Source organism: Talaromyces proteolyticus, assembly GCF_021365285.1.
Source record: "Talaromyces proteolyticus strain PMI_201 chromosome Unknown BGW36scaffold_4, whole genome shotgun sequence".
Classification (NCBI taxonomy): Eukaryota; Fungi; Ascomycota; class Eurotiomycetes; order Eurotiales; family Trichocomaceae; genus Talaromyces; species Talaromyces proteolyticus.
Window position 1 is genome coordinate 2477324 of NW_025764280.1, and position 20509 is coordinate 2497832.

The following is a 20509-nucleotide window of genomic DNA, read 5'->3' on the forward strand; positions in this document are numbered from 1 at the left end:
AAATGTAATTGACCCTTGAGCTTATATATGATTTGCATTGATTCATTGATTCATTAACTTCTTTCCAAATATGGCAGAGGTGCACGGAACATACGACGACCACTTCGAGTCGGTCAAGAAAGCCCTGAAAACAAACCTGGATAACGGGGAGGAGTTGGGCGCAGCAATATGTGTCAATATTGGCGGGAAGAACGTTCTCGATATCTGGGGAGGCTACGCTGATAAAGAAAAGAAGTCACCATGGGAACAAAGCACCATTGTCAACGTTTGGTCAGTGACCAAGAATGTTGCGGCATTGGCAGCATTGATGCTTGTCGACAGGGGAGTCCTAGATCTCGATGCCAAGGTGGCTGAATACTGGCCCGAATTTGCTGTGAAAGGTAAGGATAAAGTGACTGTTCGGCATATTCTGTCTCACATGTCAGGAGTCTCTGGCTGGGACGCGCCTTTTGAGGATAAAGATATGTATGACCTAGAGGCGTCTACTGCGCGTCTGGCGGCTCAAGCACCTTGGTGGGAACCAGGAACATCATCAGGCTACCACGCATCAAACTACGGCCATTTGATCGGAGAGCTTGTCCGTCGCACTACAGGCAAGTCAATTCGGGAGTTTATTGATGAGGAAATTGCGCGTCCGTTGGGAGCGGATTTTCAAATCGGTGCCCTTGAGTCGGACTCACATCGCATCGCAGAGCTCATAGCTCCTCCCCCAGCTGATATAGCAGCCTTTTCATCACTCGATCCAAATTTACCAGCCGTCAAGACACTGCTGACACCGCCTCCAAATGCACTCAAAGCAAATACGCTGGAATGGCGTCTTGCGCAGATTGCTGCCGTCAACGGACATACTAATGCGCGCGCACTGGCTCGCATTTTTTCGGCTGTAGCCCTTGGCGGGGAGATTGACGGGGTACGGTTACTTTCGCAACAGACTATTGACCAAATTTTCGACGTACAGTACGAAGGCGTGGATCTGGTCCTTTTTTGTATGTTACGTTGGGGAGTTGGTTATGGCCTCCCGCATGTCGATAGCACCCCGTGGATTCCTCAAGAGCATGTAATGTTCTGGCCGGGATGGGGTGGGTCAATTCTCTTGGTAGATGTGAAGAAGCAAATGACTATTGCATATGTGATGAACAAAATGGGAAATGGGGTGTTGGGAAGTGAACGAACTCGACAATACGTTGAGACGATCTATGACGTTGTCAACCAACTCCATACGGGGAGTTGATGTGATGGTGCGGTTCAAACAGGTCAACAATTACAAGATTGTACAAATGAAACATGGACAAGGATAATATTGAATGCTTCCATGTCAGCTTGTAGCCCACTGTGAAAGAAGCCGTCTATGTAATTTCTAAAATATTCATTTAGCATGGAATTTGTGCATCAAACAGTTTTCTGCCGCGAACGCCAACATGGCACTTGAAAACTCCTCCATGCCATTTCCCAGATTCAGGATACTTGTCAACCTCAGGATCCTCCTCACTAGTAATGTAAACATCTTCATCGGCAAAAGCAACAGCCTGAGTTGTAATTAGACCGGCAATTCAAATAGCGAAATGAAACTAAATGAAGCGGCAGTGACTCACAGTTGGACACCTTGTTGGTACCTCGATTTCAGCTGTCACTTTTCCTTTCGGTGAAACTTTGACAACTTTCCATGCACCCCAAAGCGCAACCCAAAGATTTCCTTCTTCATCCATGGCGTGTCCGTCAGGTCCGCCTTCATCTGAGTGCCAAAATACTCTCTGATTGGTGATATTGCCAGTAGAAGCATCAAAGTCAAATGCGTAAATATTTCCGGTGGGAGTGTCAGTCCAGTACATGGTCTTGTCATCTAAACTCCATGAGATCCCGTTTGGGATAGTCACATTTTCAAGCATGCGATGGAAGGAGCCGTCTATATCGAGACGGAAGAGGGTGCCTAATTATACATGTGAAGTTTTGAGTTTCCATTCATTATATCAAAGAGGGGAAATTCGTACCAACAGGATCAAATTTGCCATTAGTGACAGCTGGATCGTTCATTGCGCCGACCCAGAAGCGACCCTGGCTGTCAACGCCGCCATCATTCGCGCGCATGATATTTTCATAGCCCTTAGAAGTTTCGGCATCGTTCCAAAAGCGCTGGATATATCTGTATTCATTGCTGTTGCGTTTAGCTATTCCGACCCCATGCTTTCCACCAAAGAGAAAGCTGTCTTTTGATGATGCGAGATTCGCAGTCACACTGGAAATTCTATCAGCTTCACTACGGAAATGAAGGAGGTTATTCAATAAAGTTCACACACCCGAATGAAATGTCGTAACCAAATTTCTTAGCAGAAGATGGGCCTACGTTCAGATCTACCCACCACGTATGGCGTTTGGCAATATCGATGAAACGTAGGGTGTTGGTTGATTGTTCGTAAAACGGTCCCTCTGAAAGGCCGCATTTGAGGTCGAGGAATGGCTTGCATTGTCAGATTGGCGGGTGTATTTACCTTAGGAAAACGTACCTGCGTTATTTTGAACTTTTGCATTTTGCAAACTTTTAATATATAGCTTAAAGTGATGTGGTGAGAGCCCAGGGAATGAATGGCCGCGGGGTCGATATTTATCGGGGGACACTACTCCAGAGGGGCTGCAAATTTGATGGTCCGCCCAGGCGCCTTGTATATCACCGAGTACGTTGACGCCTTGGTGGGGCTTATAGTGGGACCGACACTTGCCAATACAATATTTTGAAATTTATTATGGCCGTATTTCGACGTGAATATAACGTTTCGATTTTGCTTTCTAGCACACTGGAGAGGCACAATCTGGTCAGTTTCATAGGGCCCTTCTTCTGGTAAGGACTCAAATACAGTACATAGTTTCAAGAAGTACCGTCAAGACCGTAGACTTCTATTGAAGCGAAATATTGGGCTTAGTCTTCATAGTCTACGATCTCAGTATACTTTGAAGATTCCCGAAGAATCATAGCTAGAAACTTGTCAATGAGAATTTGAAGGCTGCGGGATAGCGCCATTTAAGAGCAAAAAGTGCATCACTTCTTCGTGGCCTTTTGCTGCTGCCCTTGCGATGGGTGTTAAGCCATTATTGTCTTGTGTATTCACATCTGCACCGTTTTCTACCAAGGTTTTTACTACGCCTGCATGGCCTTTCCCTGCTGCGAACGAAAGCGGCGTCCGATTTTCCAAATTTTTCGAGTTTGGGTCTGCCCCGTACTTCAGCAAGTAACGGGCTGAATCCGCAAATCCGCCTTCTGCTGCATAATCAAGTGGAGTACGACCCTTTTGATCTTTGGTGTCGACCAAAGCTCCCCTTTTCAGAAGAACGTCGACCACTTCTTCGTGTTGATCTCCCTCCTGAGTGTGCGTGTACCATGGGTAGCGATCGACCTGTTTTGCGGCGTGCGATAATGGAGTAAGACCGTTAAAATCTTCTGATTCTAAGTCAATCCTTTTCTGTTCGAGAAGTAGCTCAACAACGGCCAGGTGACCATTTCTTGCCGCGATTGATAGAGGAGACAGACCACCAGCCCCCTTTAGGTTCGGGTCTGCTCCGCTTTCCAGCAGCATCCTCGTTATTCTGGTATTTCCTGCTTCCGAGGAGTAAATCAATGCCGTTCTGTGATAGCAATCCGCGGAATCAATATCTAATCGACTAAAAGCTCCGTTCAACAGAGACTCAACCGCTGCTTCTTGTTCACGTTTAGCCGCCCACACCAATGGAGTGGTGTCTTTTGTGTCTTTTGAATTAGGATTGGCTCCTTTTCCGAGAAGAAAACTAACCATCTTTGCCTGACCATATTCTGCCGCGTGTGATAGTGGGGTTTGACCATGCCTATCCCTTAATTCAAGGTCGACACCCTTCTTGAGGAGCATCTTGGCGACTTGCTTGGAGCCGGATTGGGCCGTAATTGCCAGAGGACTATGGCCAAAGCGATCTGGCATATCAAGTTCAACACCCTTACCAATGAGGGTTTTGACAATAGCTGTGCTTCCAGACATGGCGGCATTCCAAATAAGCTCCTGGCCATGACGATTTGTACATTTGCAATTCGCGACCTTCCTTAGGAGGAGGTTGAAAATTCCCTTATGACCGGAATATGCGGCATACACTAGTACATTTTCTCCCTCGTCGCATTGAGCGTGCGGAGAGGCCCCCCGTTCCAAAAGAAGCTTGACTACTGTCTCATGTCCATTTTCAGCGGCAAACATTAGTGGCGTCATACGATGGAATTGACATGGTAAATCGACATCGGCCCCTGCGGCCAAAAGAACTCTTACAGCTGCTTCAGAGCCTCTGCTTGCTGCTGATGCCAACGGGGTCCTCCCATCATTGGCTATTGCATTTGGGTCGGCGCCACTTTCCAAAAGAAGCTTGACAATAACAATGTTATTGTCATTCGCAGCTCTTGTTAGTGGGCTATCGCCTTTCTCGCAGCTTCGGTCTGGATCTGCTCCGTATTCGAGGAGTAGCTGCACGATTTCATCTTGCTTGTGCATCACAGCTAGGAATAGAGATGTGAAACCAAAGTGGTCCCGCAGATTCACATCACATTGATTCAGGATTAAACGCTGAGCAGTTTTAAACTGACCGCGCTCTGCGGCCCATAGTAGGGCTGATGGTGTGGCGTCATGCTCGGAATATTGATAACGTCGCACATGAAATTGGTATAGGAACTCGTTTAAAAGTATGTATAAGCGGGCATTAGTTTGAGTAAATGCATTGATATCTTTCTGTGAATCTAGAAATTCGGTTATGGTGTGTAAAAGTTCATTGGGCAGGGTAAGCAGAGACATTATCGGCCATTGATGAAGAATGAACGAATGTTGCTGGGAGGAGAGAAAGTAACATTTTATATGCCTAGCCAGGTAATATTTCATATTTTTCTAATTTTAAATGAGTCATTTTTGGGTGCGTGAAAGTTATTTGTCATTGGTCAGGAGTACCCATGCCGCTGACAGCTGTCCAATGATCGACATTTGAAACTCCAACACTGCCACGAAGGAAAACATCCAACACTCACAAATATTCACACCTACTAATATAACAGCGAAAAGATCCAATACTGGGTCTGGCCGAGATTTCCTGAAGGTGGTTAGATGGTTTTAAACATAATTGCCACGACAGCCACAGGTTGTACTTCGTTTCTGTCTAACCTCATTTTAGTCCATAAAGTGCCGCTTTATGGCTTTATAGGCAGTAGTTTTAGTATTTTTCTTGCAATTCCAAATAGTTTCAAGCAAATAGTAGTATTTACAACAATTTAGAATGTTACGGGACATTTTCAGATCTTCCGACATCGATTTTCAGAAAGGGAGAAGTCCGCTCAGAAATTCGAGCTATGTAGATTGAACGACACTTGGGTCTCTAAATTTTGTCTCAAACCCACCCTCCATCGACAACCAATCCCTGGTTTGTAACACCCTCGCTATCATCTGCAACAAGCCACAATGCCATGCGGGCAACATCACCCGGCTGCAGAAGCCTCTTCAACGCCTGCCGACTCAGCACCCATTCTTGATACTCGTCAGTTAGAACCTCTTTCTTTTGTCTCTCGGTAGCAATTGCTCCTGGCAAAATGCTGTTAACTCGTACGCCTTTAGACCCAAGCTCATGCGCCAGCGTCCTTGTCAACCCAACAATCGCAGCTTTGCTAACTACATACGGTGCAAGTCCTGTTGCTGGGACTGCCCAGGTGATGCTGCCCATATTGATGATCGAGCCTGAGCCACTGTCAATCAATGCTTGGGTCAGGAATTGCGTCAAAAAGAAGTGGTGGCGTAAATTAACATTCAAACTATTATCCCAGTCGTCAACTGTAATAGATGATGTTTCCTGTCGCATATCCCTGGCTGCATTGTTTATCACTGCGTGAACCACAGTCTTGCTTCGGAGGATCTTTTCACAGGCAGGTTTTAGCGAGTTGTTGATATCGGTAACGTCACAGTGGATGAATTGAGGGATATGAAGGATTTTTGTATTTGTTTTGCTTTTTTGCTTTAGGCTTTCGATCAGAAGGTGGGCTGCATCTGTTTGGATATCGAAGAATATCACTTCGCTGCCCTGCAGTGCAAAATGTTCCACAAGCGAACCGCCGATCCCAGTTGCACCGCCAGTGATGACCACAACGCGGTCAAGAAGGCTAGGATATGATGCGTATTTTGATGTCATGGTCATAATTTCGCTGAATTTTAAAACGAAGCAACTCAGTTCCCTTCAGCGTGCAGATCAAATTAGTCAGTCCATCCTTGTGCGGGGTTGGTTGTTGGCCGACATTCCACTCGGCGCCTCTCCGATCGGGTTCGCAAGTATCCCGAGAAGTGTTTTGGGCATGCGTATAATGCTTTTTTTTTGTGATGAAAACTTTCAAAAAGTATATTTGAGCTCTCATCGTGATTCTTAGTCACCACCTGGGATTACAAGCTAATATGTGAATAGGTGATAGACTTCACTCCTCACAGTTCGACTCATCGGTTTTAATATTTGAGTATCTTTGTTATGAATAATGATATCCCGAGTTTATGGCTATCATATGCTGCCTCTATTCTTCCGCCTTTTCTCCATTAGTTGATTCTCAGGGCTAGTCGAAGTTGTTTTTAGAAACATCAACTGATCAACTATGTTGACATCAGAAATTGCAGTATGCACCACTAACCACCACTCGGAAAGCAAAGGACGACCTACTTATTGTCAACAGACAAATTGTTGAATTTGTTATGTAATACATAATAATAGCATGGACTATTACGATTAGGAAATCACGAGTCAACGAAATAGTCAACGCAGTTACTACGGCAAAAGTGGAATATACAGTTCTTTTCCTCTTGGTAAAGTATCGTTAAAAATTTGCGATCCCAAATGAGAGATAATCGGCCTAATCGTCATTCTTGTCCGCTATACATGTATTTATACTTCTACACCCCCAGCAATATCTCTTTATTTTTGTCTCTACCCTTCTCACACCTTCAATGTTCATATATTCTGTTTTGATATGTCCACCCTCCTTCGTTGCGGCCCTACAAGACTTTTTCCATTTCGAAATAGAAAAAAGTGGCGAATGTAAAAAGCGGGGTTGAAATCTGATGATAGGTGAGATGTTTACCAATATTCAATGTCAATATATCATTTAACACGCTTATAGGACCAAAAAAATTTGATCTTTGCCAAGTTTTCAAGTTCCATATTGAAAATACACGATTTCTAGAAATATCAAGTCGCCATAAATTTTGACAAACAATTGCGAACTTGCCGATCACCCCTGCAGAAGAATTCAGTATGAGAAAAGTCGCCGACATATCGGCAAATGTGGTATACAAAGAACCAAATTAAGTTATACGAAGACCAAGTGGGGGGCTTCTTGGCAGGTCCGGCAAATGTGGTTGTGCTGGGTTTTCTCAATATTCTGTATGGTGCCCTTGAATCGCATGTCAGTATTAAACTATTTTGGCCCATTTCGACTAAGGATGATAAATCCAAAGGCTATTCCTTATAGCGTGTGCCAACGGAGGCCTAATGATTATTGCCATTGTCAGCATTTTCAGCCGCAATGATGAAACTTCGTCGCCGCGACTTGCATCTTTTGACGAAGAGGAGGCAAGAATAGTAACCATGTCATTTGAAAGTTGCTAGGGGGCGAGGGGCTGAACGGATTGTACTGCAGGCCTCAAGTGCGACGACTGAATGGTCGCAGATAGCAGTCACCTTTGATTCTGAATATGATATTGCTGCATGCCTCAGATTCTAGAAGGGATCTTCACGGGCCGAGTGTTGAATCATCCTAGTTTCTTTTTCCGGAGTGTCCGACATGGGGACAAACACGGACAAGTATGTTTCAACGCCGACAATTTATAATTTGCCACCTTTGGGTTCTCAAGGGGCCTTTTATCTCTCAATAACAAAAGAGTGTGGATATGAAAGATTTTAGAAAGTCGTTTGTTAACGTATTAAAGTGAGATCAATCTCTGAAAGTACTTACGAATGGAGATCCGCGAAAAAGAGAACATTGCTGGTATTACACTCCAGTGTAACCAGTGCACCCGCCGGTATTCGACCCAAAGTGCACTTCTGCGACACAAAAAGAGCCATGACCGAAATGCTTGGTACTCCTGTGAGGTTTGCCATCTAAAGTTCTCGCGAAAGGATATTTTGCAACGACATAAACAAGTGCATGGTAATACCGAAAAGCTCTCGGAGCGCAAACGCGCAATCCACGCCTGTGATGAGTGTCGCAAGAATAAAATTCGCTGCAACAGTGATTACCCATGTCAAAGCTGCATAAAATCCGGGAAACAATGTACTTATCTGACCCAGGTGTCACGGCCAAGCATTCAGGGCTTCCGGGGAAGACGCAAAAACGTTACGCATGAGGCAAGACTTCCATCAGAAAGCATAGATGCGGATTCACCCCAAAATCGTAAGGTTATATTTTTCTAGATATTCACAGTGATAAAGTAAACTAAACTGGCGTAATAGAGCAACCTAGCCGCAGTCAATCAGATGCGTCGAATATTTTTCTTCCAATAGTGCCACACGGGGATACATTCACCTCACTGTCAAGCTCCAATCAGTTGCTACTGACAGATATTGATTTACTATTATCTCAGTCACAAACAAACCGCAGTTTGACAGCGAGACATGCTGTAAATTTTCCCGCGGTGTCTGAACTTGTCCCCTCGTGTACGACTCGGTCTAGCTTCAACGGCCCATTGCATTTAACAGACAGCATCGGATATCCTAGCTTGAAGCAAACCGATCCCTCAACTTTTTCAGTTCTTCAAACCTTAGGTCCAGCAAACAACTGGTTTCAAGAACTAGCACTACCTATGGCGATATCGCACAATGTCGTTCGCGATATGGTCCAACAAGCTGCCGCCGACTTCGTGGAACTTGAAATAAAAGATGCCGTATGGCGCAGTCGTAAACGGCGTTCCTTTTCTCACGTGATACTAGACAATTTCAACCTTTCTGCATGGATGAAAGGGAAAAAGACACACTTATTACACACTTTTGTTACTTCTTTCTTCGATAACTTTTCACCATTATGGCCAATATCATGGCGACAGGGGTTTGACCATGATGCGGTTGAGCCTCTGCTTTATTTAACAATGACTGCAATTGGAGCTATGTATGCTGGATGCCCCAGTGCAGCATCGTACGGCCTTATTTTACATCAGGAGCTATGCGCAGTTCTTCCTGATTGCTGTCTTTTGTGTGCGGATATCGAAACAAAACTGGAGGCTATTTTTGAAGCTCTCTTACTCAGTGAAATCATGTCTCTTTATCGAGGAGACTCACAAGCTTCCACTTATGTGAAGCACGCTAGTGCCATTCTTGTCGCCCATGCACGCAGGATTGGTGTTTTTCTCGAACTTCCTGCTCAACAATTCAAAGATTCAACTTTGGAGATCTGCCATGACCAGACGGAAAAGAAACTTCAACAATGGATCCGTATGGAACGAAGAAGAAGAATGGCATTTGGCTTCTTGCGTTGTGAAGTATTCTCCAGTATAATTTTCAACACACGACCTATTATTGCAGCGGAGGACCTGCGTCTTAGAGCTCCATGCGATCATGGTGTATGGATGTATGTAGGACCAGAATGGAGGGATAAACTTCTCTCGGTCGTTGAAAAGGTTGTTTGTTATCCGCTTTACTCTGATCTGATGTGCACCATTACAAAATGGGACCGAAGCCAGATTCCTCTTCTTGATCCTTATACACACGAGCTCGTTCTATATGGACTTCAAATATCTCTTCTTACCTCATGCCACAATAGCTCTAAATTATTCTCAAACTTTCAGAACTCTGACCAGCTATCAACTAACGACCCTTCCGTTGTTATCACGGACTGGCAAACACCCATTGAGGATCTGACTTTATCGAAGATTCTGCGTCACATTGATGAATGGAAAACTGTACAGGACAAATTCCAGGCAGCTGGTCACAACGGCACTGATAAATTACGAAACCCCTCGGCACAGCTATTATATCATATGGGCTACATCAGAAGCAACGCGGATCTTGTAGTGCTTCAGGAAATCTTGTCTTATGACAATAACTCACCCTTGAGAACGGAGTCTCAAGAACGAGCATTCAGAAAAGTCTGTTGGTGGGCTACCACGGATGCAGCCAAAGTTGCCTTACTACATGCATGTCACGTCTGGGCGGTGGCTGAAAAATACCTCATGATGCAAAGTCACCTGGCCAATTCCAGCTTGAGGTACGATCAGGGTATTGATATTTTTTCAGTCATATCGCTTTGTTATGCGGCTATCGTCATCTGGGTTATGGCAGAGTTATGTCCCAATATTGATATCCAGGTCGGACATCCGGACAACAATGATGCCGACTTTCTTGTAGTAAATTCTGGAAATATTCGCCAAGGTATTGAAAAAATTAGTGACGTTGTCACAAGGGCAAGTCCTCCGTCGTGGCAAACAGCGTCTTTCCTCGTTATGAGCACGAAAGCATTGACTCATAAAGCACTGTATTTATTTTAGAATTCGTATTCGAGACGAATGATAGTACTCTCTCGGCTTCTTCGGCGTCGGGACTTGCTGAAACATATTATAATGATCTTAATACCGCCCATCTACTCACATATTTTCATAATAAATAGCCATAAAGATATTACGGCCCTGTAGACTGGTAGCTGATGCCTCAGGCACTGGAATATAATCTGCGTCACCAAACCATGTATCCTTACGTACCGCAATATCGTGCTTCTATCAGTTTTCCAGTCTTCAGAAATGATGAATTTCTCCTCGAAGATCCCACAGTGAAGCGACAATCATTCAGCATAACGCAGCATAATTCCTCAAGCTGTCGGTGTTGTGTTGTTAGCCATGACGTAACCGAGTGAATCGGGCACTGTTATGAATTATCATTCATTCGATGCTCTAATAGTATTCCGCGACAAGGAAAAAGTTTACCCCGATGCAATGCAGGCTCAGAGGGTTTATTGATGATATTGAAAAAAGATGAGATGGCTGATCCGAGGATCGAAGTCAGGGGCGACCCAATCGGTGTGGGTACGGCATATGGGGTGACCTGTGTGTCCTATTGCAGGCGTCTACAGCCCAGACCATCAGGGTCCTTTTTCCAAGCTTTGGAGATTGTCTTACCACCGCCTATGTACCTCGATATCTTAGTCTTTCCACCCACCGACAGATAGCTTACCTACCATGGCGACTGTACACAATGTAGGTACCAATAATACTATGAATATAACCACGGTTCCCACGGAGCTGCTGCTCCTTATTGTGTCGCAACTGTCCAACATTGAAGACCTGCTCGCATTGGGTTCGGCCTGCCGTGTGTTTCACGAAATCATCACCCAGCAAACCTCTCCACGCGTCATCCTTCGTCTTTTCGCCTCGTCCGCCCCGACCTTCTGCTCGCCGCATCCTCACTTTTTAATTTTATCGCTGGCTCGTCAAATCGCGACATGGACTTTAGCGGATCCTACGGCGCGGAAGTCGCTGTTGATTGAGGCCTTTCGGGGGGGAATCGACTCTTTGTACGATTTCTGTCTGCAGAACGCCCCATTTGGCTTGTCACTGGATCAAATTCGGCGAATGCATGCGATGCGATTTAGTATCATAAACCCTCTCTCAGACGCGATCGATCGCATGGCCGGGGAACAGTGGTATAAAACTCCGAGATTCTGGAATGGCGGTGTATCAGAGGCCGAAACACTCCACACCGACTCTGGTCGGGCAACGATGCAAATTCTTATATACGGAGAGCTTTTTGGATCCACTATGGACGTGTTTTTGCGGAATGGTGGGAATGATCGGCCGCTTGAGGATGTAATTTTCACTCAAGAAGATCGCTTTGAATTTATCAAATATTGCATACCGGACCTTTGCTGTCGCTCATGGGGGGAAATATTTAAGGTGGAAAGTACTGGCCCCTATGCACCAGACCTAGAGGGAGAAGGTGTAATAGAGGAAGATCAAACTGCGTTGCGGCATATCCTCGCGTGTCGGCGCTGGCACCGAATGTGGCAGAAGGCGAAAGCTATAGTTACTGTCAGTGACACTAGAACTGTACCGGAAGAAGAAAAGTTTGACTTCACTGCTCTCTCGCAATATCTTAATCGAAGCAGAGAGATTGAAGTGAAAGATGATATTAATGAAGAAGACTGGAGAGAAAGACTGTATCGCGAGGCGCTCGTATATCAAGGATTAGAGGGAATGCAGTTGGTAATATTGCCTTATGGAAAGGTGGACAAAAAGGTGTTAGATAAAGCCAGCTGGATTCGCAAAAGGATAGGAGATATGGAAAATCCGTTTGAGTGCGTGAAATGGGGAGCAAGGTCACAGATACCCGTCTCTGTAGCACCAGACCTATTGAGAGAAGTTCAAGTAGCCAGTAGATCAAGATATCCAGGTAATTCGTGAGTGATATATCAATTGATAGATATAGGACGTTCAAGGGTCATACACGTGGGCATCGCACTAACCAATTTTATGTTATCAACTCAGAGACTTTTAAGCAATGTCGTCAACTGAACCCAGTTTTCTTTGAAATGTAAGTACATATCTACAGCCTGATATCAAAAGGAAATTGTTTGCCTGCAGGCCTCAGGCATCAAACTTTGAACATTTAATCAAGAGAGCTGTTTGACCAATGGAAGTTGGGTTAGCTATGTAATTTTGGGACTTTGGTAGATCGAAATTGCATCATCTCTGAGAGCTGTGATTGGCTAAAACTATAAAATTTCCCCGACCGCCTACCCTAGAGGTCGGCGGTGAATGCAGAAGAGTACTTCAGCCTTCCAAATAGTCTGTTACTCAAAGTTGGCAAAGCCATCACGTATCTCCATAGACATATATAGCGGTCTGAGATGTACTATAAGTTGAGGAAATGCTATCAGCATTTCTATCAGTCGAGAGCTGAATGCAAAGGATCCGTTGGAAAATAGCTCCTCGGTGGTGTTGCTGGCAGAAAACTAAGATGATAGCCAATGATGAGTCTATTAACAAGGCGGTGGGGTTATAGGTTCAGATTCTGCCAGCAGAAAACCTAGCTCCGCACTGCCAGTTTTGTCTTGAACGATTTCATTTTCAAGTTTTTGTCATCACATTACTTCATTACTTCTATGTGCTCGGGGCTACAAAAGATCTTGCTTTACTAATTCTCTCCAGAACCCAATCTCTCGTGTTCACTGCAATTTAGAATGTTTCGCAGCTGCATTACGCAAACAGCCTCTGCTGCGGGGCGCTCTGCGACCGCCGCGCAGTTCGTTTCGTCAGCAACCAGAAGTTTCGCTACAGTAGCACCAACATCGCCTGTGACATCTGCTTCTAGGGATCACAAAATTGTCATCGTCGGAGGTGGTACCGCTGGTCTAGCTATCAGCCACCAGCTTTTACGATCAGGCAAATTTGTGCAAGATGATATTGCTGTCGTTGACCCCGCGACATTACATCACTATCAGCCTGGCTGGACTTTGGTCGGTGGTGGTTTGAAAACGAAACAGGAGCTACAAAGACCTCTCAACAGTTTAATTGATCCAAAATTCAAGTTTTACAATGAAACCGTTGATACTTTCCAGCCGGAATCGAATCTAGTCACCCTTGGAAACGGCGACAAGATCGGATACGAGCAGTTGATCGTCGCACCGGGTATTAATATCGATTACGAGAGCATTAAAGGCCTACCTGAAGCATTAGCTGATCCAGATTCTTTGGTTTCAACTATTTATGGCTATGATACGTGTGACAAGGTGTTTCGTACCGTTGAGAAGCTGAGAAAAGGAACTGCCATATTCACCCAACCGGCCGGGCTTATAAAATGCGCAGGTGCTCCACAAAAGGTCATGTGGCTTGCATTGGACCACTGGAAAAAGGCTGGTCTCTACAATGCTACCGGTAATTCCGACATCAATATTGGATTTGCAACCGGAATTCCTGCCATGTTTGGTGTACCCAAATACAGCGCCAAGCTTGAGGAGCTGCGAAAGGAAAGAGGTGTGGAAGGGTTTTTTCAACACGATCTAACTGCCATCAATGGTAATACTGCAACATTCGCACTTCCAGATGGCAAACAGGTCACAAAGAAATTTGATCTATTACACGCCGTTCCAAAGATGGGACCTTATGCATTCGTCAAGAACAGCCCCCTTGCTAATGAGGCCGGTCTTGTTGATGTTGATGCTGCTACTACTCGCCATACTAAATACCCCAATATCTGGTCCGCCGGTGATGCTTCGAGCCTCCCAACTGCTAAGACGGCGGCAGCTATCACCTCGCAAGCTCCTGTCTTGGTACGCAACTTGCTGCAATCCGTAGAAGGAAAGAGCCTCGACGCAACATATGATGGATATACGTCATGCCCGTTGTTAACCGAATATGGTAAAGTTCTCCTCGCCGAATTTAAATATGGCGGTGAACCTAAGGAGACCTTCAATAAAATCGGAATTGATCAGGCCACTCCACAGCGTGCATTCTACCACCTGAAGAAAGACTTCTTCCCCTGGGTGTATTATAATTCTATGGTGAAAGGTACCTGGGGTGGTCCCAAGGGTTGGATTCAATAAAGATAGGTGTTGAAGATAGAACTTGTTACAATAGTTGTTAGATCAAAACTAGATTTCTGTGCATACCCGCTTTTTACCTCTGCATAAATATGACATTACTATAAATCACGGAAGTAGACAATATCGTCGGTGCTTGAAGTAGTGCTGAAATGTAAGAAAATATTTTGTATAGGTTGAAAGTCATAGATGCACGACGTATTCAACCGAGTGAAATATCCTGAAAATTACGGGTACTATGATTACTTTTCCTTGGATTACCTAAATTTTATGTCCTTGGTTCATTGAAAAGCCTAAACTATGCAGTACAATATCTGAACCAAGGGTTTGCGCGTCGGTTGCAACTGAGTTAGGGCGTACAAGCCAAGTGACTCTTATCGATGCGGAGTGAACTATAACGATAGCACTAGTCCTCAAGTAGAGGAGATGATGAAGTAAGAAGAAAGGGGGAAAGGAAGTTGTAGATATGGGTTTTCTAAAAATACTAATCAAACGCGTTGAAAATCGCAATTTAGTGATTATTTATTGTCTACTTTTGATTAGCAAAACATATTGCGAGTATTATAGCTTCAAGAAAGACTTACCAAATTTGACCACTTTTCCCTTTTGAGTATATGATAAATTCTGTGAATGGCTCTCTTGTCCATTGAAGTAAACCGCCGTTTTTGAGACAAGGACGATGGTTTGATAGAAAATGCGATTGAAAATATTTTTCTCTTTGCGGATTATCACCGGAGTTTTCCTTTTCGACGTGCAAGGTGAGAAGATATTCCACAATATTCTTCGTTGAACTCCCGACCTTTCCATTGATGGAGCGCCTGGGATTGACCGATCTCAAATTGAATGTAACACGATCCGTCAACGCACACCTCCTCATCTATGGGTAGTATCAAACCTGATTCACTCATCATCTATCCCATAAGCCTTCAAATCCTCCGCCATTCCTTTCAAGGCATAGACAGCACTATGCGCACCTCCAAATATCTTCAAATGTCGTTCTCCTCTAAACTCCAATCCAACCTTTTCTAAAACTCGTTGACTCCGCTTATCCTTCGCAGAACAAAATCCGAAAACTCCATCCGCGCCGAGTTCCTTCCTTGCATAGTCGATCAGGCCAATTGCTGCCTCTGTGGCATACCCTTTGCCACTTTCCTCGGGTAGTATAGTATATCCCACATCAGGCGCAGTATATGCATTAGGAGGCTCGCCTTTCATAAGAGATACGATTCCAATTGGTTTGCTCTCTTCTAGCGATGCTTGGGGATGCGGCTTCAGAGATACTAGCATCTGACCATATCTGTTACGACTGTAGTCGCTTTGGACTTTTCCGGCGATGAATTTGGCTGTTTTTTCAGGCGTATCCAGACCTGTGTTTCCTTCCGCTTGAATAAAGTCTTCCGTATTCCACAGGTGGTGGAGAAAGGTACTGTGGGCCGTGTTTCCTGATTCGAGATAAGAAATATGTAAGCGTTCGGTTGGAATGGTGAAGTTTGGTGGGGCGTTGAAGGTGGTAGCCATGACGGGCAGATCTAATTGTGATTCTTGCTAAGTATTGAACGTGTAGATGGCGAGTTGAAGGATCAATGAAAGAAATCCTGATAATTCATATTCTTTTGAAACGAAGTTGGGTTATTCCCTTCCGGTTAGCGTCGAGCAAGAAATCTATGCTGACCTTGTCACTAGCTGTGAGTCACAGTATGCCGTTTTTATTCGGTGTTTTGGCTTAATTTGGTTAGCCGGAAATGCGACGGGACAATTATCACGACAGCACTTGATCCTTCAAAAGCACATATTGCGTCTTATGAGTATGTCCCCGCCTTCTTATCGTCCCACATGGTCGGAGTTGCTGGAAAGTCACAGGCTTGTAACACCTGTAGGGAGAGGAGGGTGAAGGTACGCAATCATCCAAGGCCGAACAAAATGGCACCGGTTACCGCTAGTTTTATTTTAAATACATATGCATAAAATAAAGCTATTTGAGTCATCCGTTGGTATATCCTTCCATTAAACCTTGCTGACCGAAAGCCTTGACTAGTGCGACTTGAGCCGACCCTCTTGTCTGAAGTGCATTTCTTCGAAGCGAACATGCGCTGGTTATGGGCGAGATCTCATTTTTGTGAACAGAACCCCATCAAGACCAGCATCGACTGCGACGTCAGTGCTGTCAGAGCTCAAGGCTCAGCAGCAGCTGAAAAACAATTTAGCTACTTCAAAAACGGAGGCTGAGTTGCACCGCTTATTTTTTAATTCTTCCCAAAATTGCCAGGAGTTTCGAAAGTACGCTGTCGAACTATTGAAAGCTACATATCTTCCCAAACAGTCAGCTTCGAACAGCCCCAAGGGAGAGACCAGCGACGGAAGCTATTCGTGGGCGTATAGCCTGACAGACCTAGTCGAGCCTAGCAAGTCATTGGATACTTCGATCTTTGCCTTCTGCCTTGCTCAACTCCATATTACTGCCACAGGCAATGTCTCACTTTATCAATGTCTTGACCAATATAATATTGCTCTACAGCAGCTTTATTCAGATTTAGGCGTTCCGGGCCGGCAGTTACGAGAAGAAACATTGGCTGCTATTTTAGTTCTATCAACATGTGAGGTATGTTCAGGAAACTATTTAAGACATGATCCAATTCCACAGGATCTTGAGTACAGTATTATTTACGAATTTCATTAGCTGTTCATTAGTAAGGGGAATAATGGCTGGAGCATTCACGCACACGGCCTCACAGAGATTTTACGATTGCGTGATCCGGGAATGACGATCACTCCAGCATGGCGACACTTATTATCACGCCTGAGGATTATCTGCGTAAGTCACATCGAGTTTGTTTGTTCTCCATCTAACGAACCACCAGGTTCTCGAGGCTTTGACCAACCGACAGGCTCAATTTCTTAAAATTGATACATGGGGACAAATTATAACCGATCCTAGATCCAGCGATGCCCTGAATGAAGTTTATCAAATGATTATAGATGTTCCTTTCATCCTCGAAAAAGCAGTTGCTTTGCCTTCCATCGACGATTCAAGCATTCTCCTAAAAGAATCCATAGCGCTTATGCAATCAATATTTGCTATACTACAGGCTATCAGATCATGGAATGATGATTTCTGGAACGTCTCGCCAACTCCTCGATTTTGGTTGGTGCCAAGCCGTGTAACTAACCCAGCCGATGTCGATTCTTCGAACAAAATCTTTCCATTCTGTTTCGAGTTTTCCTCCATCAACGTCGCTGTGGCGATAGTGATGTCCTGGTCGGTGGTCACTCAGCTGTATAGCAATATTATTCAAATATATGACCTTGTGCAAGCAAGACTGGGTCGTAGTGTTGAGCTTGATGATACCCTGGCTCATGCCGACCCATTTTCGGTAGACATACCGACCATGTTGGGGCCTCCAGGAGGGAAAACTGAAGGTTCTACTACTGACAAAGGCCGCTCAATACAAGAAATTCAAGAAGAGGGAACAAGGATGGTACGCTACGTATGCCAGTCCCTGGAGTATCATCATAGGATAGAGATGGGAACATATGGTGGTCACGCAACAACCTATGCATGCTGGAGCGCTCGCCAGTATTTTCGGCTGCATTCCGGGCATGAGCGAGAGCGGTTATGGTTGCAAAATATACATAAGACAAAAGGCCCAGGTACACAATGGGGATTATCGATGATGACATTTGTAGATATCGCCGACCCATTAGGGAGTTCACCAACTAAACAATTATAACAAATTCAAATCTTGAAGAGGATACCACTCCATCGAAGTGTCTGTAATGGACGCAAGTAGTAGTTCTTCGATATCTTATTCTGAGCCCCTTAAGATAAACTATGATTATCTTTAAAAATCGGGCCGTACGGAAAGAGTGGTAGCGCATGTAGTTTGACTAATTAGTATTCGGACCACTAGCCAACGTAATCGGACACCCACCGACCACTGACATCTGTGTATTGCATATAACAAATATCTATTTTTAATACATTATTAATACAGGTTTTCATGTATATATATATTTCATTTTATTTTATAATTTATATATCATTTTACTGAGATATATTGACATTAAGACGGCCATTTTATATGCAATACACACAGTCAGTGGCGGGTGGATGTCCGATTACGTTAACCCCCTTATCGGCGTTCTTTTCGTTATTCTGATCTCTTCGCATAGCTTGCGGGACTGATACCACTTGGCGACGCTAATATAGTGATCGAAAGATGATACCGCATTAGGACTAGGGCTATCTCTAGCCTAACCAAGCTTCATTGACGTAAATATCTATATAGCCAAGGAGATCGCTCCCACAATTAGATTTTTTTTGTCAATGGGTTCTCATATTTTGATATAATAAATGATCAGTTGAGAATTTGTGTTGCTTTCGTGTGTCAATATGATGTCAAAAGCAGACGATGACTCCGCCAATCACCAATCGGAGAATTTGGGGAACAATAAACACGAACCCCAGCTTTCGGAACCGCTTTCAGAGAAATTGCAAGATTCGACTGCTGTTGGGCCGGATCCAAACATTTTCCCAGATGGCGGCTTTCAGGCATGGTTTTGTATTGTCGGTGGATTCTGCACGATCTTTGCCAGCATGGGTTGGGTGAATTGTATAACACCAATTTTTGGAGAGTAGTAATGCAATTTGTTGACCGAGATAATAGGCATTGGAGTCTTTCAAGACTACTATCAAGCTCACCAGCTTTCATCTTATTCGCCTAGTACTGTAGCATGGATACCAGCAGCACAGTCATTCATGTTATTCTTTTTCGTGGGTTCATAGCACATACGTTTGGCTTCTATAATGCTAATGTTGAGTAGGGTTTAGTTTCGGGCAAAATGGCAGATAGCTACGGCCCACGTTGGCCGTTGCTAATCGGATCCTTTTTACATGTTTTTGGGCTGATGATGATATCGCTATCTAAAGAGTACTATCAGATATTTCTTGCACAGTGTATCTGCAGTGGCATAGGAACAAGCTTTTTATTTTACCCCAGTGAGTAAACCAACACTCTCGTTATTTGATATTCAAAAGCTGACAGTGCTCAGCTGTTGCTGCAGCAGGCACTTGGTTCAAAAGACATCGAGCACTCGCGTTCGGTATTATGGTGTCTGGATCTAGTCTCGGTGGTGTCATACTTCCGATCATGGTCCAGAACTTGATTCCAGAAGTCGGATTTCAATGGGCAATGCGCATTACTGCATTCCTTCTTCTTGGGCTTCTGATAGTCGGTAACATAGCTGTCAAGTCTCGCCTCCCTCCCGTCCGAAAGCCTTTCTCGGTGAAAGAGTATTTCATTCCATTTTTTGAAATACCGTTTCTACTGCTTGCTATCGGTTCCCTTTTAATCTACTTCGGTGCATTCTTGCCTTTCAACTTTATCATTGTTCAGGCAAAGGAGGCAGGCATGTCCACCGACCTTGCAAATTATCTCATTCCGATTGTCAATGCAGCAAGCATTTTCGGAAGAATCCTTCCCGCCCACCTTGGAGATATATGTGGAGTCTTCAATGTATGCATTGTCTTCACGCTTTTCTCAGGCATTATAAGTCTTGCGATATGGCTACCTGCCGATAACAATGGCCTGTTGATTGCCTTTGCGATCCTATATGGTTTCGCGTCAGGTTTGACACTGGCGATTATTCCTGCCTTGGTAGCTTCAATCTCAGACATTCAAAAGCTAGGCATCCGCGTAGGCACCTTGTATGCCTTCTCCTCATTTGGTGTTTTATTCGGTAGCCCGATTGCTGGGGCAATTGTGACTTCACAGAATGGCGGCTACTCCGGCCTTAAGATCTTTTGTGGTATCACATTAATCGCAGTAAGTACCCTCAGAGAATGTTTAATATTGAATATTAACGGTTATAGGGTGGTCTTTTTGTCGTTCTCTCGCGGATCGTATTAGTTGGCCCTGGACTGCTGGCTAAGAAATGAACAAAATACTTTGGTAAATTTAAAGAAAGGATCAT

At 44.4% G+C, this 20509-nt stretch overlaps 9 protein-coding genes across 9 annotated transcripts; 6 read left to right on the top strand and 3 right to left on the bottom strand.

The window, feature by feature from the left end:
* The first annotated feature begins 2 nt into the window (after nucleotides 1-2).
* BGW36DRAFT_138837 (beta-lactamase) lies at nucleotides 3-1546 on the top strand. The gene is made up of 2 exons (XM_046209421.1): nucleotides 3-4; nucleotides 78-1546. The coding sequence occupies exon 2, from the start codon at nucleotides 308-310 to the stop codon at nucleotides 1229-1231; it is 924 nt and encodes a 307-aa protein (XP_046074674.1). The 5' UTR covers nucleotides 3-4; nucleotides 78-307; the 3' UTR covers nucleotides 1232-1546.
* Nucleotides 1301-2642, bottom strand: BGW36DRAFT_138824 (uncharacterized protein). The gene is made up of 5 exons (XM_046209420.1): nucleotides 2502-2642; nucleotides 2295-2455; nucleotides 1989-2233; nucleotides 1593-1927; nucleotides 1301-1526 (listed from the first exon to the last, which is right to left on the bottom strand). Exons 1-5 carry the CDS (start codon nucleotides 2523-2525, stop codon nucleotides 1371-1373), a joined length of 921 nt encoding a protein of 306 aa, XP_046074675.1. The 5' UTR covers nucleotides 2526-2642; the 3' UTR covers nucleotides 1301-1370.
* A 2571-nt stretch (nucleotides 2643-5213) lies between these two features.
* BGW36DRAFT_375323 (short chain dehydrogenase) lies at nucleotides 5214-6328 on the bottom strand. Its single transcript, XM_046215752.1, has one exon. The coding sequence runs from the start codon at nucleotides 6172-6174 to the stop codon at nucleotides 5377-5379; it is 798 nt and encodes a 265-aa protein (XP_046074676.1). The 5' UTR covers nucleotides 6175-6328; the 3' UTR covers nucleotides 5214-5376.
* Nucleotides 6329-7974: 1646 nt separating this feature from the next.
* On the top strand, nucleotides 7975-10496 carry BGW36DRAFT_425771 (uncharacterized protein; the record flags this gene model as incomplete). The annotated part of the gene is made up of 2 exons (XM_046220159.1): nucleotides 7975-8410; nucleotides 8470-10496. 2 exons carry the CDS (start codon nucleotides 7975-7977, stop codon nucleotides 10494-10496), a joined length of 2463 nt encoding a protein of 820 aa, XP_046074677.1.
* Nucleotides 10497-11180: 684 nt separating this feature from the next.
* On the top strand, nucleotides 11181-12401 carry BGW36DRAFT_425772 (uncharacterized protein; the record flags this gene model as incomplete). The annotated part of the gene is made up of 1 exon (XM_046220160.1): nucleotides 11181-12401. One exon carries the CDS (start codon nucleotides 11181-11183, stop codon nucleotides 12399-12401), a length of 1221 nt encoding a protein of 406 aa, XP_046074678.1.
* A 563-nt stretch (nucleotides 12402-12964) lies between these two features.
* Nucleotides 12965-14636, top strand: BGW36DRAFT_375327 (Sulfide:quinone oxidoreductase/flavo-binding protein). The gene has a single exon (XM_046215753.1). It carries the CDS (start codon nucleotides 13181-13183, stop codon nucleotides 14540-14542), a length of 1362 nt encoding a protein of 453 aa, XP_046074679.1. The 5' UTR covers nucleotides 12965-13180; the 3' UTR covers nucleotides 14543-14636.
* Nucleotides 14637-15439: 803 nt separating this feature from the next.
* On the bottom strand, nucleotides 15440-16057 carry BGW36DRAFT_395931 (putative GNAT family acetyltransferase; the record flags this gene model as incomplete). The annotated part of the gene is made up of 1 exon (XM_046218106.1): nucleotides 15440-16057. The coding sequence occupies one exon, from the start codon at nucleotides 16055-16057 to the stop codon at nucleotides 15440-15442; it is 618 nt and encodes a 205-aa protein (XP_046074680.1).
* Nucleotides 16058-16372: 315 nt separating this feature from the next.
* On the top strand, nucleotides 16373-18267 carry BGW36DRAFT_425775 (uncharacterized protein; the record flags this gene model as incomplete). Its single annotated transcript, XM_046220161.1, has 4 exons — nucleotides 16373-16432; nucleotides 16575-17138; nucleotides 17217-17351; nucleotides 17398-18267. The coding sequence occupies 4 exons, from the start codon at nucleotides 16373-16375 to the stop codon at nucleotides 18265-18267; spliced, it is 1629 nt and encodes a 542-aa protein (XP_046074681.1).
* Nucleotides 18268-18862: 595 nt separating this feature from the next.
* Nucleotides 18863-20474, top strand: BGW36DRAFT_447864 (major facilitator superfamily domain-containing protein; the record flags this gene model as incomplete). Its single annotated transcript, XM_046221739.1, has 5 exons — nucleotides 18863-19149; nucleotides 19204-19310; nucleotides 19361-19535; nucleotides 19589-20361; nucleotides 20409-20474. Exons 1-5 carry the CDS (start codon nucleotides 18930-18932, stop codon nucleotides 20472-20474), a joined length of 1341 nt encoding a protein of 446 aa, XP_046074682.1. The 5' UTR covers nucleotides 18863-18929.
* Nucleotides 20475-20509: the final 35 nt, after the last annotated feature.

What these genes read in the sequence shown, in the direction of transcription:
- BGW36DRAFT_375327 (XM_046215753.1), top strand. Translation starts at nt 13,181, where the DNA reads ATGTTTCGCAGCTGCATTACGCAAACAGCCTCTGCTGCGGGGCGCTCT.
- BGW36DRAFT_138837 (XM_046209421.1), top strand. Translation starts at nt 308, where the DNA reads ATGCTTGTCGACAGGGGAGTCCTAGATCTCGATGCCAAGGTGGCTGAA.
- BGW36DRAFT_375323 (XM_046215752.1), bottom strand. Translation starts at nt 6,174, where the DNA reads ATGACCATGACATCAAAATACGCATCATATCCTAGCCTTCTTGACCGC.
- BGW36DRAFT_138824 (XM_046209420.1), bottom strand. Translation starts at nt 2,525, where the DNA reads ATGCAAAAGTTCAAAATAACGCAG. An exon ending in GGTTACGACATTTCATTCGG is followed by an intron (nt 2,234 to 2,294) that starts GTGTGTGAACTT and finishes TAGAATTTCCAG; the next exon opens with TGTGACTGCGAATCTCGCAT. An exon ending in TGGCAAATTTGATCCTGTTG is followed by an intron (nt 1,928 to 1,988) that starts GTACGAATTTCC and finishes ATGTATAATTAG; the next exon opens with GCACCCTCTTCCGTCTCGAT.